General features: G+C 41.4%; 2 protein-coding genes across 2 annotated transcripts; both read left to right on the top strand.

Annotated features, from left to right (window-relative positions):
- The first annotated feature begins 11,543 nt into the window (after window positions 1–11,543).
- Window positions 11,544–17,611, top strand: LOC112568499. Its single transcript, XM_025245809.1, has 3 exons — window positions 11,544–11,797; window positions 15,959–16,286; window positions 16,711–17,611. The coding sequence occupies exon 3, from the start codon at window positions 16,739–16,741 to the stop codon at window positions 17,609–17,611; it is 873 nt and encodes a 290-aa protein (XP_025101594.1). The 5' UTR covers window positions 11,544–11,797; window positions 15,959–16,286; window positions 16,711–16,738.
- Window positions 17,612–17,655: 44 nt separating this feature from the next.
- Window positions 17,656–21,389, top strand: LOC112568498 (ankyrin-1-like). Its single transcript, XM_025245807.1, has one exon. It carries the CDS (start codon window positions 17,844–17,846, stop codon window positions 21,387–21,389), a length of 3,546 nt encoding a protein of 1,181 aa, XP_025101592.1. The 5' UTR covers window positions 17,656–17,843.
- Window positions 21,390–22,260: the final 871 nt, after the last annotated feature.

The raw sequence follows: 22,260 nt of genomic DNA, 5'->3' as shown, positions 1-22,260 counted from the left end.
TTTCAATCATTAATCCAATCCTTTCTTTGCTTGTTTCTTTCAATTTTTGCTGATTAAAACCTTTCATTCTTTCACCACGAAATATTTAAAAATAAATCACAATACAATGAACAGACTGTTCAATAATATTCAGACTTTCGTTCCGATAGTTCTCTCGCTATCCACAGTTTGGTTTTACTTGTGTAACGACCGAAGGGTCCGGTTTCACCCTGTCCCCAAACACCATGTTGTCTTTGTCAAACAGATTAACGGTTTTCAACGGCTGCCTTGACCAAGACCCTTTCCCATTATCCCACCCTTCTCACAGTGACCCCAGAGTGAATTACCCGGTTTTGCCAAACCTTTTGTCATGTTCGCGAGTTCGCTCCACGTTGTCTTTGCTTACCTTGTGGCAGACTGGCGCCCTGAAGGTACCTGGGTCGGCTCCAGCCATCTCCCGGCGGTCTTGTAAACAAAACTTTTGTATTGACACCCACAGCTTCGGCTTCGCTTGGTAATGTGACCATGTGAGGGAAATATTTATATGATGGCTATATCCACATTCCCAAACACATCTAGTCACATATTCAGCAATCATTACCCAGTGCCTAACACGTGTGCGTGCGTGTCAGCCAATAGGAGAGCTGGGAACCATGTGTTCAAGGTCATATCTATGTACAAACGTGACGTCACAATTTTGATACGTTTTTATGCTTGCACCCATGTACCAGAAGGGAAGAAGGGTACTCCCCCAGCTTGGGTAAATAGTATCTTTCACCGAGCTTTATCCCATCCATAAAAACGCCTTTGCACCCCAACAGACCTGTTGAAACTAGGCCATCATGTAAAGGTCATCAAAAACATAAATAGTTTAGTGCGATACCCATGATCGACCACACAAATATTTGAAAGCAGAAGACAAAATTTTCAAAAGAACCTAGAGGAGGGAGGTTTAATGGAAAAATATGCAACGTGGATACACTTCGAATGTGAAGAAAGTGAATAATGTTTACTACTAGAAACAGGATGTGATAGACTCTTTCCCGCACAGCCCCCAGGTGCAAAATTGCCCGCCAGTGGCATTGTACACCCGGAAGCTGCACGGTCGCCTCCTATTGTACCCAGGATGCCCTGCTCGGATGTAGCAACATCGTAATCAACTGAGCTACAGCCATTTTGGTCCAAATACTGGCAAAACCACGTGCAGACAGGAAGATGTGAATAAGTCTGTACATCAAAACCCGGGTGGTTACATTTTGGAAATATACTATGTACAAAAACTTCCGTGTATTGATGTACGATGCAGATTTCCAAAACGATAACCACTGGACATGCAACGCTCTCGTCGACAATATGTCGTCGCTGATTTCCAGGAATCTATCATCTGACAAAGAAATGTATCAAAAGAAACTATCTTCATCATTAGAGTAAAAGTGCCACCTCATCGCAGAACCTTCTTAAAAAAAGTTTTCAGAAAAATAAAAGTTATTTCTAATCAGAATCGAAGACGTGGAAGAGGGCGTCAACATCCCCCTCCCCAAAATATCCATCCCCCAGTTTTTTTTCCCTTGCTCCAAAAGGGAACTTGCGTGCCATTGTCCCTAGGGGCTTGACGGCAGGCTCGCTAGGTAAATGTTAAGTCAAGGGATTTTCCAGTCGGGGGAGCCGGCTTTCATCAGCTCGACAGAAGGAGGAGAGCGCGGAGCAGAGAGAAAGAGTGAGGGGCCATCAGTTGGTCACGAACTTGATCTTGAAGGTGACTGGTCCTCACCGCTCACTAGATATCCGAGTCGCGTGGCACAGCGTGTCCAGGAGTTCCTTATTTTCATTATTATTTTCTGTAATATTTTACAGTCCTTCTTAGTCTGTCTATGTCTTCTACTGAGGACATCTTTTGTGATCATGATGATTCGCTATATCAATCACACGTTGTTTATTATTATTATTAAATAACAACCGACCTCATTATATTAAACTATAGTTAACAAACCTTCAAAACCTTTAAATCACAATGCAGATTTAGGGTGTCTACCTTCGAGGTTTAGATAAGAGCCCCTGCGGTCGACAAAATACATATTTATTAAATGTTAAAAAATTAAATCAACTGGTTTATCATTATTGTTCTTAATTACATTGTTGACCTCACTGGCTACATCTCAGGCTGAAGGGAGCTACCTTTACAGTTTTTCTGATGCTTCTTGCTGTCTGTGCTTCATAAATGTGATTTGCACAATTCCTTGTTTCATGGACTGGAACACTAATTGCCTGTCTACCCGTGTACTTCTGGGACGATCGTCTGAGAAGGGAGACGGCTGCTCCTTGGCCCATTATCACCTGAAAGATGTGTACCTGATAGGTGGGCCACATACCGGTTTGGCCAGAGAAACTTGGGCAAGTAGGACAAAAGGGGTACTTTGATCTCTGCCTTCAAAACCACCCGCTATCATCGACAATAATGCGCTCAGAGTTTCGTTACCTCCCCCTCCTAGGCGTTGCAGGGGTGGAGAGGTGGTGGTGGTGGTGGTAGTGGTGGGTGGTGGGAGGAACAGGAGACAGTCACACTGCCTCCACGATCGCACTCCGGTGGAGAGTGAGGGGGACAAGAGGCACACATGCGCGGTGATCAACACGAGCCAAAGGGCCAGTCACTCCCGCGAATCGTGTTATTAAATGGCAGCTTAGCAGGCTTAAAGGGTCAAAAGGGCGAAATTTAATTAAGCAAATCAAAAGAAAAGGAGGGGAAGGTTCGCTAAAGGAAATGGGATTTGAAAAATAGGAGACAAACGGCTTGCTGACCTGACCTCGATTCGGGAGGAGGTTTACCAGGGTGGCGGGTCACTGACACTTGTACGGTGGCCAGGGAATGAATTCAACCTCAACCTCGGTAACCGGACTTGTTTGAGATAACTTGGACTGTCTCTACAAAATAATTTAATTTGTAGCAATAGCTAGCCTTCCTCACTACCTCTCCTCCCTCGGTGTCAGGTGTCTGCACAGACTTGGTCTGATCTCCACCTACTCGAAAAAAAGCTTAAAAGGCTACAGAGTGCATACAAAGATAACTGTCACCGAAATCTGCGACACGGCCATCTGAAGGTTTTGACCCAAGTCATGTTTAATTTACCATAAAGCGATGAATTCTCAGTTTTAAATGATCTAAAGAAAGCTTTTGACTTGCAGGCGGCCATATCAGATCCCTCAGGTGTCGGGAAAGGCCGGAAGGGGTCGACAGACATGTGAGGCCCAGCACTGGCGCCAGGGCGGCTGGCCCCATGACTCGATCCGAAATGAAAAGATTACCAGATCACAACATCACAAACCTCACCACAGCTGGTAATCAAGACCGTCGTTCAGAGAAGTCGAGAAGAACCACCTGTTAGTCGCTCAGACTCGTGACAAAAGCTCTACCTACCCGAACGAGTACCCGACATGTACCAGTGTGACTCCCACACCAAACACTGTCCTGGGGGAGTGGGGAGGGAGTTTTGCTACAACCCGGGGTGGGGGCCACTCGGGGTAGTGGAGATAATGATCACTCGCAGGACCGTGACACTCCGTTTACAGCACGACTTACCCCGGGTACGCGCTCTCTCGTATTGCCTAGTAACCTACAGAGTCAACAGCGCGGGGGCGACTCGTCCACGAATTTCGTCAGTCATTCAGCGCATGCGCAGTATACACTCATTAGTGGTCAAAACGGAAGAGGGTGTCAACCACGATGTGTAATTATTCTTGCGAATATATATAAAAAATGGGTTAAAATGATAAATGCTAGGTTATTAACTACCACAGTCGTCGATCAAGATTTTCATTAATCAGTTTTTACTACAGTTACAGAACAATTGATCATATTGAAGGAACAAATCCTGCAGAAATTATTATCAATTTAAGGAACACAGTCTTTTAAACATTAAAAGCAGTATGAAATATGTGCACTGAAGTTTTGTCAGCTGCTTGACATTTTAGGCTTCTACCATGATGTGGAGATGAAAATAAAAAGTAAAGAAAAAATATCAAGGAATAAAAAAAGACGGAAAAAGAAGCAAGAGCTTTCTTGTAATATATTTTATCAGCCAGTGACCCCCTCAACCAATACCCGCCACATCCACACACAGTAAATCCCCGAAAACAAACACAATCTTTATGAAAATTCATACAAAATTCTAAGAATGACATTCGATCTTCCCCAACTCATCCTCATTAACACCACGCATGTTCTAAGAAAGGAACATACAATGAACAGGAGTATTTAATATCATTTAATTAATCATAAAAATCACTGAAGCTATAGTAATAAATCAAATTTATTATATTTATAAGGGTTATGGTTCAGTTTCCTAGTGGTATCTTGTTGTGTACAATTAAGTCTCAGTACATATACACTTCATAAATCATTACTTACTGTATTGTTTCAGGAAACCCAGCTATGACTTTAGAAAATATTACTCAGTATAAACATGCTTAAATCAGTCACATGACTTATTAAAACTAATGCAAACAATTATAAATTGTACAAGTTTCTCAATACAGACTTTGTTATACTCGGAGAGGTAAAACAAAAAACACTCACATAATATTAATGTGAATTATCTAAATAAAATAAAAACTAAGTATCTAGTGTGGTTGGTGATAAAGCCGAGCGCCAGGTCGAGGGGCGGGGTGGAGATGGAGGAGTGGGTCAAGTAGCCACTTCCTGTCCTCACAGCATCACCTTCGAGAATATTTCCCCCTTTTTAAGAGAGTGGGAAAGAAGAACTCGTTGATCGGACAGACTCGCACCTGATCAGCCGATTATACCCAGCATGCATCGCGAGGGACGCTCGTGGTCTTTGATGTCCGCGCTGCCTTCCGCCGACAGGTATGGACGGCGACAGCATCCTCCAGTGCAGGTAAACACGCGGGGCTGCTGCTCGTCAAACACCCTCTCACCTGTCGCGAGGAAGCGGACGGGACACGGAGCGCTCGATGCCGTTCACCTGCTTGTCGCAGCGAAAGGGGAATTAATTGCAGTCAGAGTGGCGCTGTCACCTTGATCAAGGGGACGAGGAGAGAGTCCTGACCTAGCCTCGGTTCCCCACGCATGCGCAAACACTCTTACCTGTTATGTTAGCGCTGTCCCAGCTTACCTGAGGACCTTTTAGTCTCTTGACAACATCCTCATTATCCTTGACAGCGTTCTTCATCACTCACAAACGAATGATGTGTTTAGGCCGAAGACTGCGAAAGAAAAGGACGATAAAAAAAGTGAAACAAAGCACAAAATACAACGAAATGAGAGAAAAAAAAAATTGTAGAAGGGCGAACACAAAAAAGGAAGATAGAGTATTTATTGCTACTATGAGAGTGGTTTCTCCCGTTACACACAGAAAGGGAGATAAAGAAAACAGAAAGCCAGAGAGAGAGAGAGAGAGTAGAAGATATGTTAACCCGCAGTAAGAATCTCACCTCCACTCCAACGACCAAGCATGAAACTTCAACCAACCTTCAACCTGGTGTCAGATCCATCTTTATTTTCTCCTTCTTCACTGTCCACCAACTAATTCCGTTCTCCTTCCGTTATCTTCTATTTCATCTCTCAAGTTTTCAATTATTCATGACATCTTAGCGTGAGTTATAATTACTGTATTGAGTAACAGGAAGTAAATAAAAGTTGTTGGGGAGACAGAGAAAATGTGTGTGTGTGCGAGAGAGAGAGAGAAGGGGAGAACTAATTTAATAGTTTGTTATGCTAATGATGAGACTGAAAATATTAAAGAAAGAAAGAGCAAGGGAGGGTAAACATTTTACACTGGAGGAAGGAGGTTTTAGTCATTCAATAGAACTGTGATTTATTTATTTATTTTTTTTTGTTGTTGCTATAGGTGGAATGTCGACTGAGCACGGAAAAAAGTAAACCAAACTTACAGCGGGAAAAGGGGAAGCAAACCCTCAGTGGAAAAGATTATTGGACGACGGAGGATTATTGGTGCTGTGGAGGAGCTGGAAAAGGAGGGGGCGCCCTGACCGTTACAGCGAGAGGCCCTGGGTTCGGATCTCGCCTCTGTGTGTGACATCAACTTTCTTCGAGTACTCTATCCCCTACCCCAACCTCCATCTCCCTTCACAGTATGAAATCACTTTTAGGGAAGCACTTTCCCGCTAAACCAACCAATTGATGATTGACCGATGGGTCAGGGTTGGTACATTGGAGACGACTTTACTGAAAAAAAAAAATCGCAAATTATAAACGACATTTAAATTGAAAAAATTTGCTTATTATTTATCATATTGTAAAAGCTCAGGATTTAAACGAAAGAAATGAGATGCAGAAGAAAAAAAATCAAAGATATTTATTCAACACAGTAAAACTTTCTTGTCTTAAAATTTATTTCATAAAATAAACATAGACACTTTCTCTGGTTAATTAGTTCATTCACCCAAAAAACTTTTTAACTGTTATTGGCGTCTATTCTTATTGCCAAATTATAGCAGTTTCTCTTTCCACCTGGATGTCTGTTTGAATGTTTGTCCGCCACACCTGTGCGAAAGGTCATAAGTCACAGGTACTGGTGATTTCGTGCCTTGTTTTAAACGAGACACGTTCTGCCAAGATAGTCGTTATCTCTTCCTCTTCTCCGACGACTCGAGTTTGACCCTCAGACATACAAACTTCGTTTATGGGAAATCCTCTCCGACAGCTGAAGTGATTGGCAAGTGCAGGGGGCATAGAGGTCGCATACGTGAGAGAATGGAGAGCCCAAAGCAGATGAAAAGGCGGCGAGGAGTTAGAGAGACAATTTGTCCGAGAGCTGGTCATTTTTTTTAATACCCTCTCCTCTCATAACCCCGAGACAACTTACCCCAGTGTCTGTCAGGAGTGCATCACACAAAGCTAGAAGCTTACACTCGCTGGCACAAAACGCTTTCGCCAAACGTGGGAAACTGCGGAACTGGAGGAACACGGAGTGCGCTCTCTCAACACCGAACACACGACTTTACAACAGACCATAACTCCGCGTTTGAAGGTTTACAGAGACAATTCGCTGAATATTCCAAGGTTAATCTGCACTGTGGAAGGAAAAGGCGAAGAAAGTGTAACGCATAAATGAATGCGACAACGTGACGAGTGTAGCAGGAAGGACGAGTAAATAGTGAGACCGGGAATGTCTGCTTTTATTGCTCGTGATTTTCGGTGCGTATGGAAAGTCTTTCATGGTGGAATTAGAATTAGCACATGCACACTGCAGGAGGGTGGAGATCAAAGAAGACAATCATGATAGAGGGATGTGAGAAATGCAGAGAAGATGCATGACTCATGGCAGATGGGAGAAAGTCACGTGGATTAAACATTAGTTCTCGTGACCGCGAGAATGATACGAGATTTTCGAGGACCTGCAATGCATGCTAACGAAAGAGGAATATTAACCAGCAAATATAACGGATTGTAATCAAAAGGAAACAAATGTTTGACATGCACAATTTTGTCAGCGTGCCATAAGGAGAAGAAGAAAAAAGATTGTGTGGAGGCGAGATACATCAGAGTCAGCAGCTACAGTAGTGTACGCACGCTTAGGCAAGAAAAAAGAAGTATTTAACAAAGAATCATAACTGAAGAAAAGACCACAGCTAATCTACAAGCAAACAGAGAGAGAGAGAGAGGACCTACCCCTCCCCCATTAACCCACTTTTCTTGGCCTCCAGCTAATCGATGGCCACAGTACTTCACAGACCAGGTCACAGGATCAGATGGAAGTGGAATCCCATGTCCTGCTGCTGATGTCATTTCCGCTGATAACCATCCTGCACGCAGAGGCCACAAACAATCACGTGATCATGACCCTCTCACTCCTCTTTTGATGAAAAGCAGGTAACAAATGTCCCCAACACAAAGAGTACCCGTTGTGTACTACCTGCTGATGTTGATCAATTGCAACGTGCGAGGCCAACGACGCTGCTGCGACCTCTGACCCTTACTTTCTGTTGTTTTTTTATTTCGTATGTAGTGATATCTTACTCCTTCGCAAATGATTGACGACGTGGCCGCGAGGTCTCGCTCCACGACAACCACTTTATCCACTGTCCAACTAAAAGGGTGAGAAAGGCGACATTATGACTCTGCACGCAAAAGGCAGGAATGGGGTGGGGTGGGGTGGCCCCCGTACAGCAAAAACAACTCTTTTATCACGGAAAGAACTATTTTACCATAAGAGCATAAATCACTTATCTGAGCAATTCGACTCTCGCAATATTTCGTAAAGTGAATCTAGTCCTAGATGGCTTTTGTTCATCTGTCACTGTCCCGTTTTCTGTAGCATCGTTAATGTCGGAATAGAGGCGAGAAACCTTTAGTTTATGCAACCATTTCAGTGGTCGTTCTTGTCAACATATATTTTAAATTTTCGTTTCGCTAGATAGTGTTACGTCGGTACAACTGCCAGTAAATTTACTGAGCTGTGAATTTGAACAGCCCAGACGGCAACAAATACAGAAGTTGAGATTTACAAACGAATATTTGCAGGGTGTGCAAGAAAGTGAGATTTATAGAGTGGGCGCGCAGGATAAACGGAGCGAAACAAGATAAATAAAGTCAGTAGAATGGAGCAAAAGAAACAGTTTGTGTCCGTGGGTGCGCGAGGATTTTAAAACAATATCACGATGTGATTTGAACGAAATAAAGCGACAGTTCGACAAGCATTCATTCTTTCGATCTCGCCATCATTCGTCTAAAGGTTTTTCTTATCTCAAGGTATTGGGATGATCTGCACACCTGGCAAAGGATAAGGATTATCTTCAGTACAACAAAGCTAGTGACCGCATGTTATCTCCTCTAATCCCTTCCGTCTGGCGATACAATAAGAAAAGACAGTTTATCGAGGTCTTGACCAATTGCACTGGACTGGACTTTCGATAACTAATGTTGCTGTATTGAGAAGGGAAAAACACTCAAGCATAGGACAGTGGTGTGGGTGTGTGGATGTGTGATCGAATAATTTCTGTCAAAATTATGCGGAGCAGACTTTCATTATTCGTTTTGCGACGATGTTGGCTACAAACTGCATCAGTATACTTAGTAAAATGAAAACAAATAAAAGTTATTATTTTTAAAGGACCTGATATTCCAAATGTTACTTTTTGGTGAAATGCAGTATTAGTGTCAACTAGTTAGTAGATTTAATAGGAAAGTGCTTCCTCCGTGTGTTAAATGGTTTTTAATAGTGGACTGGAGTGAAAATGAACAAAAAGGACCCGGGATAGTTCCACGACGCTCAGGTCCCACATTCGGAGAGAAAAATGTCTGTCCCAGCATGAGATCTGAACCCGTTCTTACAATGGTGACCACGCTTAAACCGGACAAATATGGATGACCATGTTTAGCAAAAATTAAAAAAACTTGCCGAATTTTATTCGATTAAAATCCTTTCATGATAAAACCTTTATATACTCGCTGTTTTATTTAAAAGCAAACAAACGAACAACAACCAAAAAAAAATCTTGGCCCAGGAACACAGAGCTGTGAAAGGGAGAGTACTCTTATTTGCCTATCTCACGCGTTGCCCAGTGTTATTGCCCTTTAACCCTTTCTGCTGCTACTACCCAGGTGCAGATTATAAACATTCAATTTTATAGATCTTGCGGTTTCTAGGTTTGAAACACTGACAATCTGAAATAGACAAAAAAAAAAAAAAAATAGGAAATGGTAACATCTCGACTTTATTCGATTAAAATCTTTTATAATAAAACCTGTATATACTCGCTGTTTTATTTAAAAGCAAACAAACGAACAAAACAAAAACTTGGCCCAGGAACCCAGGCCTGTTAAAGGGAGAGTACTCTTATTTTACGTTCTCACGCGTTGCCCACTGTTATCGCCCTTTGAACGCTTTCTGCTGCTACTACCCAGGTGCAGATTATAAACATTAAATTTTATAGATCTCGCGGTTACTAGGTTTGAAACACTGATAATCTGAAGTAGACAAAATGAATAAATAAAAAAAGGAAAGTCACATGGTCACAAGTCAGTTCAAAATTCCTTGACAGGTAACAGCAAAATGTTTTAATTGTTTTTATGTACCATTCACTAGCACTGCATCAATCAAAGCCAAATGAGAAAGTAGCGCAGTGGCAGAGGTATTAGTGTTGAGTTGATCACTTCAACACTTCCTTTAACATTTTCGCTTTTTAGGATACTTTGACAAACAGGAAATTCCTTTCGTTCTTGACCGGTTTGTCTACTCCTGGCACACCTTACGGAAGGTGGGGGTAGTCACTGGAACGCCTGGAAGTTAACGTAATAAAATAAAGTAAAATGTAATAAACTTAATAAAATATAAATAAAAAAGCCAAAATCAATTTGAAGGAATGTGAACGCCCAAGATATATATATATGCATAAATGTATTCACTGAACATATCTATAATAATGCTCACACACACACACACACACGATAAACACAAACTTTCATAGAGATCTTTTGTGAAATTTTTCATGTTCTCCAGGCTTGGATTGAGCCACAGGAACGAGGGTTCAACAATAGAAAAAAGCTGCTTGCCACCTTGTGGTTGCTGGCACCAAAATCACCCTCCAGAATATATTCACCTATATTTTCCATGCCACGTCTGTAGCATCCTTCATCAGTGTCTGATTTTCTCTTCCACCATTTATTATTTCATTATATAATTTGAATATTTTACATATCTCTTGCATTTGTATCAACATGTGTAATTTTTTCCCCATGCAAATTGAGGTGTACATGTCTTTGTGTCACCATCATTAATTATTTGTCCACCATATGCATATATTAGATGATATGTTCATTTATATTTATGATTGGTGTGATTTTGCAGTTGTGCTTATGTTGTCTATATACTGAAGGCACAGCAGCAGCAAAGCATTGTCATGCACCATATAGCTGTGTATTTTTTCATCACTGTGCACAGTTCTCTCCCAGCAACCTTTATTATTTCCATTGCATAATTTGAATTTTTTTTATACATATCTCTTGCATTTGCATCACCACTATGATTTGTTTTTATTCGTGTAAATTGAGGAGTGTGTATGTCTTTAATTCCTGTCACCATCCTTAATAATTTGCTTTGTTACCAGATGCATGTCATGTTCTGTGCTTTTCAAATAAACTCGAGTGTCACTTTTTGTGTTTAGCTTTGATGCAAAACTTTTCCAGTTATAATTTCTCATTTGATTATCATGTAATAAATTTTACTAATTTTGGTAGAAACAAGTGTGCTTCAGCGTGTACATGATTATCAGGTAAATCAGGATTGTTAGGTTTTTCACGGTCACAGTAAAAAAAAAAAAACATTTGTAAGGGTGTGTAAGTTTTTTTATTTAGTACTAAAATCAAGACAGTGAAATATCCTTTTTCAGTAGGGTCCTACTAATAACCGATACTGGGAGAGGTGAGGAGTCTCCTAAGACATTCCTTGCTGTTCCTGCTCCTTTGTAGGGGTGGCACATTGCTGGGTATTGGAGATCTCGGAGAGATGTGTTTACTGAAAAATAATTATAATGAATTTATGACCAAATATGGCATGGAAAACCCAAATATCTGGCCGCTAGCTTTGCTACGCTAGGGGCCTAGCTTCGCTCGCTTGTAGGGGTGCGCTGAGCTACGCTTTGGCTCGATTGGCTAGCTCCGCTCGATTCGCTACGCCTATGCAACACGTGTACGCAGTTCTTGTCGAATACAATCTCTTCCTGCTACACGGGACGGTCAACAACAACAACTGAGAATGTGTCCCAGATTATGAAGCGTTGTGCCACTCCTTCAAAGAACAGCATCTGATGCAATCGAGACAAGAGATGAAGACGAGCAATATGTGTAAGTGTATAAGCTTTTTAAGTTTTTGGTCGTTTTCACGTGACGTCATCAGTTTTTGCGCGCTGCTTCAGCGGCCATTTTGTTTACTCTACTCAAGCAGTGCATGGTTACAGATGCTTGCTAGCAACTGATCGGTTATCATGGTCGTCTGCGGTAGAGAAGGATGAGGAAAGAGGAAACAAGCCCTGCAGTAAACGAAATGTTCCTCTAGATGTATCTTTACATAGGATACCCAAAATTATTTTGAACCAAGGTGACGAAACAAGAAAACTTACAGAAGAACGACGTCGTCTGTGGAAGGCTTTACCGAAAGGATATTACAACAGAAGAGAAGTGGAACAAAATACTTATCTGTTCGAAACACTTTGTTGGCGGTAAGAAACCAGACGTTTTTCAAATTGATAAAGTAATTAACGTTGTTCTGCATGTTGTACACATTGCGATAAACATTTTCTTCAGTGTAGGCTGGGGACAGTTCACATGACTTGAGTGAACATCAAAACAAGACTTGCATTATGCATGACCATGACTAATAAACTATAGCTATATAGAGAGAGGATAAAAAATGCTATTTCTATTTCATTATTTTTCTTTTTAGAGGTGTATTTGGTTTATTTTGTTTCAATGCTGATTATTATTATTATTTTTTGTAGTCAATGTCACAAAGATGTAATTCATGGGTTGTTTTATTTTTGTGTCTAGGAAAGCCAGCCTATGTGAATTTCCGGAACAGCCCTTCCTGGCTTCCCACTCTACACTTGGGACATGAGCGATCAAGTACTTGCTCAGAAGCTGAGACTTAGAAAAACAGGTATTTGAGGCTTGTGTCTCGGAAATGAGGTAATGCATCTGTCCCTGCTCTACATACTGCAAGCAAGAAGCGAAAATCAACCAGCAGTGAGACAAACCAGGAGGAAAAATTGTGTGAACGTGATTTTGGTTGCTCAAGTGCTTGCGAAGAAAGTTTACATTATGGCATAGAAGATTCATGTTCAAATGATCAGAACTCTCAAACAGATTTGACTGGACTAAATATAGATGCAGTCGTGCAGGAGACCAGATTTCTTGAATCAGTTAAAAACAGACAACATTGTTCTATTTATGAAAGACAGGTGTATGTTGAAGATGAAGCTAAAGTTCCATTCTACACAGGACTTCCTTCATTGGCAGTAATGGACCTTATTTTCAGAATGGTAGAGCCATACATGTCTAATAAAACACACTGTCCAAAGAGCAAGAGTTTTTGCTGTGTTTAATTAAGATCAGGCTGAACTACCAATTCCAGGATATAGGATATCAGCTGAAGGTATCCGTGTCAAATGTGCAAAGGAGTTTTCATAGAACTCTTGATGTACTTGTGGCACGTTTTTTTTTTTTTTTGTTCAAGAGAAGCTCTGAAACTGTCTATGCCAATGTGCTTTAGAGAAAACTTTAAAGATAAAGTTGCTGTTATTGTTGACTGTTTTGAACTTGAAGCACAGAAACCCTCGGGCCAAACAAATCAGAACCAAGTTTATTCCAACTATAAAAAATATTCTGCCAAATATCTGATTGGGATCACACCACAAGGGTCAGTCAGCTACTTTGTTGTCCAACTTGTTACCAGGTGATGTAATTATGGCCAACAGAGGTTTCAACATTGAAGATGAAGTTCTTTTTTATCAAGCTAAATTAATAATTCAGATTTTACCCATGGGAAAAAGCAATTACACCCACTACAAGTTGAAAATTCGAGAAAAATGCCTCTGTACGAATTCATGTTGAGAGAGCTATAAGCTTCGCAGAAAGTTTGGGTTTTTGCAGTCTAAAGTGCCTATTGACTTGATGGCAACAAAGCCTGGTGATGATAACCCAGTCATAGACAAAACAGTTCAGCTTTGTTGCTGCATTGTAAATTTACATAAATCCATAGTTCCTATTGAGTAGCTATAGTGCAATTTTTTGGTTTGAAATCAGCATTTATTTTCAGAATGCATGCTTGCAATCTGTATATGTTTACATTACCAGAGAAGCTATTCTCAGATATAAAATGCACAATTACCTTACTGTACTTCTTTTTCTTTCGCACTTTATTTATAATAGCATGATGATATCAACTGATCAGATAAGTTACTTGGTAAGTTGATGTGAAACAGTGTGAACAATATTGAATTTGTTTCTTGGAGGAGATGTCATGCTTTGTATGTTGTTGATCAAAATATTTGCTGTTGACAGAATATTGTTAATACTTTTTGCTTATTAGCAGGATACTCAAACATGTATAATTGAATCAAATGTTATTGTCATTTGAATGCAAATGCCGTTTGCTTGCTCAGAAGCTAATTCAGAGCAATATTGATGCCAGAGCTTTGTGGATTTTAGATTACTTAACCAATAGTTCTTAGCAATCCATATCAGTGATGTTATTTAGATTGGGATTTTGATATGTTCCTTCTTAGCCTGTAATGATTTTTTTATGTAAAGTTATGTTCTGTTAGCAGACACAAAAGTTTTCTGAAAAGGATTAATAAATATGTATTTGAATGTGCAAAAGTTCTTGTTTGATGTGAAAGAAGAAAGAAAGAAAAGGTGTGACTGGAGAGGGAGAGAGCAGCCAGGGAGGAGAGATTGGGGTAGAATGCAATGAGAGGAGGTGAAACTGGACGCTTAATGAAGGGGAGGAGGATTGTGTTTCTTATTGAAGGGAGAAGCCACTGCCAGGACAGTGTGTTTTGATAGGGAGAAGAGAAAAGGATTGGAGAGAGGTGGACGCTTGTTTAAGAGTAGAGAGCCATTGCCTAGACAGTGTGCCTCACTAGTGTGTAAGAGATCGAGTACATTTTAGTTTGGAGGTTGTGTTAGTCGATGTGTCATTGCCAAGACAGTGAGTTTTAATAGTAGATTCCGTGGATTTTTGTGATTGTGCTAGAAGAGCCATTGCCAAGACAGTGTGCTTCATAGTGTGTAGAAGATTCAGTGGAGATATGTGATTGTGTTAGAACAGTGGTTCTCAAAGTATTTCGGACTGCAGACCACTTTACTTAAGTAAAAAATATGGCGGACCACCAAGGCCTAAAAATCACTCTGTACTATGAATTTCAAATTTAAATTTCCGCATTTGTTTCACTACAATTCAAAATTAAATGTCCTTTTGTGACAGTAGTATAGTTGAAAGTTGACACAAAACTACGTACTTAACTGAAGTTTTCTACAAGCCTGCATGGCGATTTAAACATCATTTTGCTGACATTTCCACTAGTGGTCCGCGGACCACACTTTGAGAACCACTGTGTTAGAAGAACCATTGCCAAGAGAGTGAGTTTTAATAGTGTGCAAGGAGTTCAGTGCACTTGGTTGATGTGTTAGACCAGTGGCTCTCAAAGTATTTCGGACCGCGGACCACTTAAGTATAAAATATGGCGGACCACCAATTCCTAAAAATCATTCTGTACTATGAATTTCAAATTTAAATTGCCGCATTCGTTTCATTACAATTCAAAACTAAATGTCCTTTTGTGACAGTAGTATAGTAATAAGTTGACATAAAACTACCTTGTTATTTGTAATTAAAATGTTAATGCGAGGAATGCATCACTTTAAACATTACTTTGCAGACATATGACGACTGTCAGCCGCTGCCCACCTGACCTATGCCTGTGGACCACACTTTGAGAACCACTGTGTTAGACAAAAGGAATAGCCACAGTGACTGTGTTTTCATAGTTATTTTTTTAAATTATTTTTTTATATCAATAAACGTAGGCAGACTTGTAGAGGCAAAATCATTTTGTCTTTTTTTCAGAGAAAGAACGACTCCGCTGGTGTGCTCGAGAGAGTGAGCACGAGAGACACTATAGAGTCGCTGAAGAAACGCGAAGTGTTAGGGATATAAGATGGCGGACAGCGCCTCGTTGCTAACGTGTGTATCACGTGAGTGAAAACGATTAAATAACGGAGGACTTAGGGTTCATATGTCTATTATTTACATGTCTTCAGTAGAGCTGTCGTCCAGTTTCCATTGACTGGTTGTAACGAAGTAAAATCATCGTAGAGTGTCATGACTAGATGACTGTAGGCTTAAGCCATGCTGTTTAAAAGTTATTAATGTGACATTAGGGATTTCCTGTTGAGTAGAAATTTTTGATACTAATATTTCTACTTCCTGTTACGATCTGTTTACAGGGCTGGCTGCCTTCCGTAATATAGCCTCAGTTGCTGGCACGGCGTAAAACACCAATAACACCCCCTCTCCTTTTACGAACATACATTCAACAAGAAGGGCGAGATGGACTTCAAAAGACATCAAATGTGTCAATAGACCAAAGTTAAGTCCGAAATTCATTGAAATCCTCCCTACTCCTCCATGAATGACAGGAAAGGTCATTGCTTGAAACCTATCAAGCTTTAACATCTAGAAGTGCTTGTCATCGGACAGGGAAGCTCAGAGTTCCAATCCCTTCAGTGCACAACAGCTTCGAGCAGCCGTCTTTTCTGTTTGAACTCTCGAAAGGTAGGTACTCGTTTATAAACTATTTTTCTCGGGGAAACTTTTTCCAGACGAGACATATGACCTTTTCTAAAGTATTGTGCAGAGGACTGACTACACGCATTGTATCAGGCCACCTCAAACATCAGCTCCGAAGATGTAAGTTCCAACAGACCAGGTTTAGAGTAAATACGTCCTTAGGGAATACTGTTTTATTAATATTCAATTGATGCTCGCTTTCCATTATTATCGTTTATGTTCTGTAAATGTATTTTACATATATTTTTATGAATATCAAAAGTGAGCTATCAATGAAAATTGTGTCAAATCCGATTAATCATCCTGCGTCCCTACAGGTGACCAACAGTAGACACTGTTGTAGTTGCAGTGGAAGGATTCTATTTAGTTATTTTTGATAAATTCACACTTCTGTTTTCTTCTATATCAGGAAACAAGGGGTGTCACAACATCATAAGATGGAGGACACAGTTCAAGATCAGCAAGAATTTCAGCAGGAAGACACCATGCCACTCCAGAGCACGGCCCTGCTGAACTCAGCTGCTGAAGCTGGCAGCTGGGATGTGGTCAAAGAACTCATTTCTAATAGTGACCTCTCAGTCGAGGACATCAAACAGTCATTTCTTTTGCAGAAGCTGGCGACTGTTAGTGGTCTTCGTCATCAGATTATAGAAGAAATACTGAAGAAATTGTTTTCAAGCGACGCAAGAGCTCAAACACTGAAAAATAGTGCACAGACTGCTATCGTTGCAGCGGCAAACTGTGAGAACTGGGACATCTTCATCTTGATGATACCCTATACTCTCCTGGATGATGAAACAAACCTATTGTCAGTCATAGAAATGGTGGATAAAAGCCAGACACTTAGGTCAAATTGGTATATGCATATAGATGTACTAAGCACAGTGTGGTGGCATTCAAAACAGAAGATTCTCTACAGTACAGACAAAAGAGTCCCAAACACCTTGGTACAGCTGGCAGCGGAACTCAACATGTGGTCACGTGTCTGTGATCTTCTCGTCACCAAGCCTGACCTGAACCTTCTTGACAGGGATGGTCTCTCAGTCCTGCACAGACTCGTCATGTGTCCTGACAGCAGGTTTGACTCTCTTCTTCCTGTTCTTCTGGAAAATGGCGCCGACTTCAACCTGAAAACAAAGAAAGGAGAAACGGTACTTCATATAGCGGCTAAATATCAAAAGGTTGAATATGTTTCTGAGTGTGTACAACAAGTGGACACAAAGGACTGTGAAAGTTTAACGCCAAAGATTGCTAGTAAATATCACATTAAGTGTGCGAAGTCAAAACAACAGATGGTATCAAACTTATAGATATGTGCCATGAACTCGACGATTGTGATAGTCTGGGAACACGCCTGTCATCTTAGCTGCAGAAAACAACAACGAAGGGTTGCTGAGGCTCTTGCTGGAACATGGCGCTCGAACGGATGTTGTCGACGAAGAACAGAGGTCAGTGCTGCATGTTCTCGCTCTCAAGGGATCTTCCAAGGTTTCTGATACTTACACAACCTTGATCTCTCTGTGTGTGAACAACGGTGTTCAGATGAACAGCCCAGACATAAATGGATTGACTGCACTTCACCTAGCCGTGAAGTCTCACAACTGGACGTTCATGAAATCGTTGGTTAATTTTGGAGCAGACACAGGACGACCTGATGGTGAAGGCTACAATGTTTTACACAGGCTCGCCATGACTTCAGCAGAACAACTAGATAATGTCTGTCAACTTTTTGATCTTCTTCATCAGCGAGGGTGTGATCTGAACGCTGAGTGTCGGGCAGGTAACACCGTTTTGCACCTGGCGGCAATGACTGAAAACTTGAAACTAGTCAAGCACCTCATAGGGCTTGTTACTAGCTTGGATCGGTGTAACAGACAGGGTTTCACAATTCTACATCTTCTTGCTATGTATAAGCTTCGACCTCCTCAAGATGGCCAGAGTTCATCTGATGAGGTCTGTGAGAACCATCGCACAGAGTTATTATCAGTCATTGATATCTTACTTGACAAAGGAGCAGACTTGGAGCTTTTCTGCTCGAGCGGCGACACAGCGCTTCACCTGGCGGCGAAACACAAAAACTGGACCGTGTTCACACATTTGCTTCAGAAAGGAGCAAAGATTCAAGAGGATGTGACTGACAAAATCACCCTTATCGAAAGAGTTGCTGAAAGCAGCATGGCAGTCAACGAACAACTCTACATTTTTAGCTATCTTCTTCAACACTGTGCCTTGCAAAATACACGGAATCTTCATGGTGACACGGTCCTGCAAGTTGCCGCCAAACACGAGCAATGGATGATCGTCGAGCATTTTCTCAGACACCTGGGGGGCAACGCAGACGAGAAAGACAGCGAGGGCTTCACTATTCTCGATAGAATGGCCATGAGTACAGGTAGGGTATTCAAAGAAGGGTGGTGTCAATCCTATGTCATATATTTTATAAAACGTTCGAGACCTCGGAGCAATGTAGAACTCATTCGTCTGACTGACATGGCTGCCAGAGCAGGGAATGTAGACGTACTAAGCCAGCTGATAGACAGTCTTGAGGACGTCAACATGACAGATGGCGAAGGGTTCACAGTTCTTCACAGAGTGGCCCAGTTCTGTGTTACAAAACCAGCGGTTGTTATTCAACGTCTTGTCGAGAAAGGAGCTGATGTCGACAAGAAGTGCCCTCATGGTGACACTGCTCTCCATCTCGCGGCTAAAAACAACAACTGGCTGGCTGTCTGGCACCTTCTGGATCATGGAGCTAGTGTCAGTGGTCTCGATAACGAAGGTTTGTCAGTTCTTCACAGACTTGTAGGCCATCCACATTTACGGTGCAAACAATGCAAACAGAGTCCGGCTGCTGAGAAGCCATTATCCTTAGTCGCCGCTATTTTGTCCAAAGCTAAAAAGGATTTGGTTAATCAGAAAGATTCTCAGTTTAATACCCCACTACATCTTGCTTTCAAATATGGACACTGGGACATGGTGACAGAGCTGTTGGCTAGAGGAGCATGCCTGAGCGAACGAGATTCCGAAGGATGTACTGTCCTGCACATTCTCGCCAAGCGTGATAACTCTAACTATAAAGAAACTGTTAAACTCCAGGATAACGAAACACCAAACTCCGAGACAACTAAAAGCGAAGGCAGGAACTCGGGGGATGAGTGTGTGGCTTGTTGCATCGACACTGAAAGAGGAGTTCGATTTAATTTTTTCTTTTCCATACTTGCAAAACAAAATATTACTCATCTTGACATGTGCGACATAGTAGTGGATCACACAAAGATCACAGACAGCTGTGATAACTATGGCAACACAGCACTGATTCTGTCGGCAAAAAACAATAACTGGGACATCACAGAGCGACTTGTCATCAAAGGAGCAAACACGCGCATTCTGGATTGTAATGGACTGTCTGTCCTACATATTCTTGCTTCTGTAAAACCTGAAAGCGACAATGTTTTTTTCTCTGAAAATATGCACAAGAAACTCATGGAGCTCTTGGTCTCATCTGGAGCTGACGTCAGCGCACGCGACCCAGAAGGCAACACGCCGATACAAGTGGCTGCGAAGCACGGGAACATGGACATGGTGAAGCAGCTCTTAGAGTTTAAACACAACGTCAACGAGACTGACAGCGAGGGCTTCACCTTGTTGTTGAGAGTCGCTCAGACCTCGTCTCCCAGATGTGAGCACATCGCCAGGCAGCTGGTGAGGAAAGGTGCTGACGTCAACAGGACGTCATCAGAAGGCAAGTCACCGCTAGCACTGTCGGTGATAGCTAGTAACTGGCCCGTAACATCAGTATTGCTGAATGTCACTTCTAGTAACAATAGTAATACTGCATTCAAAGAATACCATTTAAATTTGCATCAGCTTATAGAAGAGGAGTGTCCATTAAATGTTTTTTTACATTTCTACACAAACATCACCGTAATGCAGACACGTCTGAATGGAAAATCAGTCTTACAGCTTGCAATCACAAAGAGAAGATGGGACCTGGTGGAACGATTCCTAGCTGAAGGTGAGTTCACTGACTTTGAAGCGCTAACAGGAAGCTGGGCTTTTCATGTTCTAGCAGAATGTGCTTCACATGCCTACGATACAGAGCTTATTATCCTCGGTCTCATGCCGAGCGACAAACATAACATCAACTTGCGTGATGACAATGGCAACACGCCTGTGAATATCCTGGCCAATTCAAAGAGTTGGAAGTGCATCAAACCATTTGTCGAGCATGGAGCAGACGTGAACATGCCTGACAGCGATGGGTGGACTGTACTTCATAAACTAGCCATCGGTAGCAGTCGTGGTGATCTGTCTCATGTTGTAGACACATTAGTGGAATGCGGTGCCGATATAAACATGGCTGGACCGGAAAATAAGACAGCTGTGATGTTAGCACTAGAGAAAAGGAACTGGTCTGTTTTTTGGCAACTCATACAGTTAGGAGCCTGTTACGACTGGGCTGAAGCTGATCAATTTTTACTTCTGAAAAAACTGTACCTTTTTCCCAAAAGAAATGTTCAATGTGAAAAACTGTGCGGAATCATTAATTTCCTTGCACACCCAGGTTTAAATTTATCTCCTGGTGTCCCAAGTGTACTTCAATCGCAGCAGTCTTCTGAGAATGGTTTCACATCTTCTGAGTCGACAGAAGCCAAAGGACAGTGTGGATCGGATAATCTCGGAAGACTACAGAGTTCTTTTGAAAAGTGTGTGAGGTGTTCTAATTGGACAGTGGCAAATGTGATTCTTGAATCTGGACCCGACATTGACATTAAGAGGCCGATAAGTGGAAGACCACTGATACATGTACTGGTTTCTTTGTACGAGGAGGACGATCACGAGGCCTGGCTGTCTTTCCTGACTGCTCTACTTCGCCGTGGACTTGACATCAGCAGTCGCGATGATGTCGGTAAAACAGTGTTGATGAAACACACAGTTTTGTCGAGCTTTAGAGAGTTGAACACGAACCCAAAAGCACTTTGCAGAGTCTTGCTGGAGAAAGGAGTCAACCCATCGATGGTGGACGACTCTGGAAATTCCCTTCTCACAAAGATCATGAAGTTGTACAAGACAAGTATTTTACCATAGCCAAGTCTCTTTTCGAGGTTGGGCTGTTATCCTGCAAACACAGTTTGAAGGTGGTGGGTCTCATACACTCTTTATTTCGAAGCTGATTGAAGCGTGCTTGATGTGAAACCGGCTTGTTGTCAAGATTCTTTTTGAATGTGCGCCATATCCAACTGTGATATGTTCTTACTAAGCGAAGAATATAGCGTGGTCATGTCACAATTAGACGAAGATTTTGATAATTCAGAAATGGATGACTTGTACGAGATTCTCCAGCAAGCAGCTACTCAGGTCCAGTCTCTGCAATCTTTGTGTCGTATCGCAGTGTCGTGTTCCCTACCACTGGGTGTGAATAGACGAGACACGGTTCGGGACTTTCCACCTCATTTGAAGGAATATCTGCTTTTCAATGACGAGTTTTCAGATCTTGATCGTAGCTCAGAAATCGAAGAGTGGGATCCAAAGATCGTTTACTTCATAGATGACATCGATAATCCTTTTTCTGATGATGATGATGATGATGATGATGATGATGAGGATGATGATGATAATGATGATGATGATGATAATGAGCATTATGATGATGATGAACAAATTATTGACATTGAAGATGACTATAACTGGTTTTTTTGAAGAAGAGGTGAATATTTTACTAAAACAAAAGCGTGATTCAGAGGTTACTTTAAAGCTGTGTATGATGTATCGACATTGGAAACACCGTGTGGTTGTAACTGCTCATGATATAAAGCTATCTGCTAGGCCATCTTGACCACTTACCTCTCTTTCTAACTTTATTGAAAAAGACAGGTTTGTATTTTACTTCCAATTTTATTTATTAATATTGAATAATGTAACCTGTGTAAGAAAACAGTACAACGTCAATATAAGAAGA

This window comes from Pomacea canaliculata, linkage group LG7 (assembly GCF_003073045.1).
Source record: "Pomacea canaliculata isolate SZHN2017 linkage group LG7, ASM307304v1, whole genome shotgun sequence".
In the NCBI taxonomy this organism is placed as follows: Eukaryota; Metazoa; Mollusca; class Gastropoda; order Architaenioglossa; family Ampullariidae; genus Pomacea; species Pomacea canaliculata.
This window is presented reverse-complemented; position numbering and strand designations above follow the sequence as displayed.

Coding starts and splice junctions, on each gene's coding strand:
- LOC112568499 (XM_025245809.1), top strand. CDS start 16,739: ATGGAGGACACAGTTCAAGATCAGCAAGAATTTCAGCAGGAAGACACC.
- LOC112568498 (XM_025245807.1), top strand. CDS start 17,844: ATGAACAGCCCAGACATAAATGGATTGACTGCACTTCACCTAGCCGTG.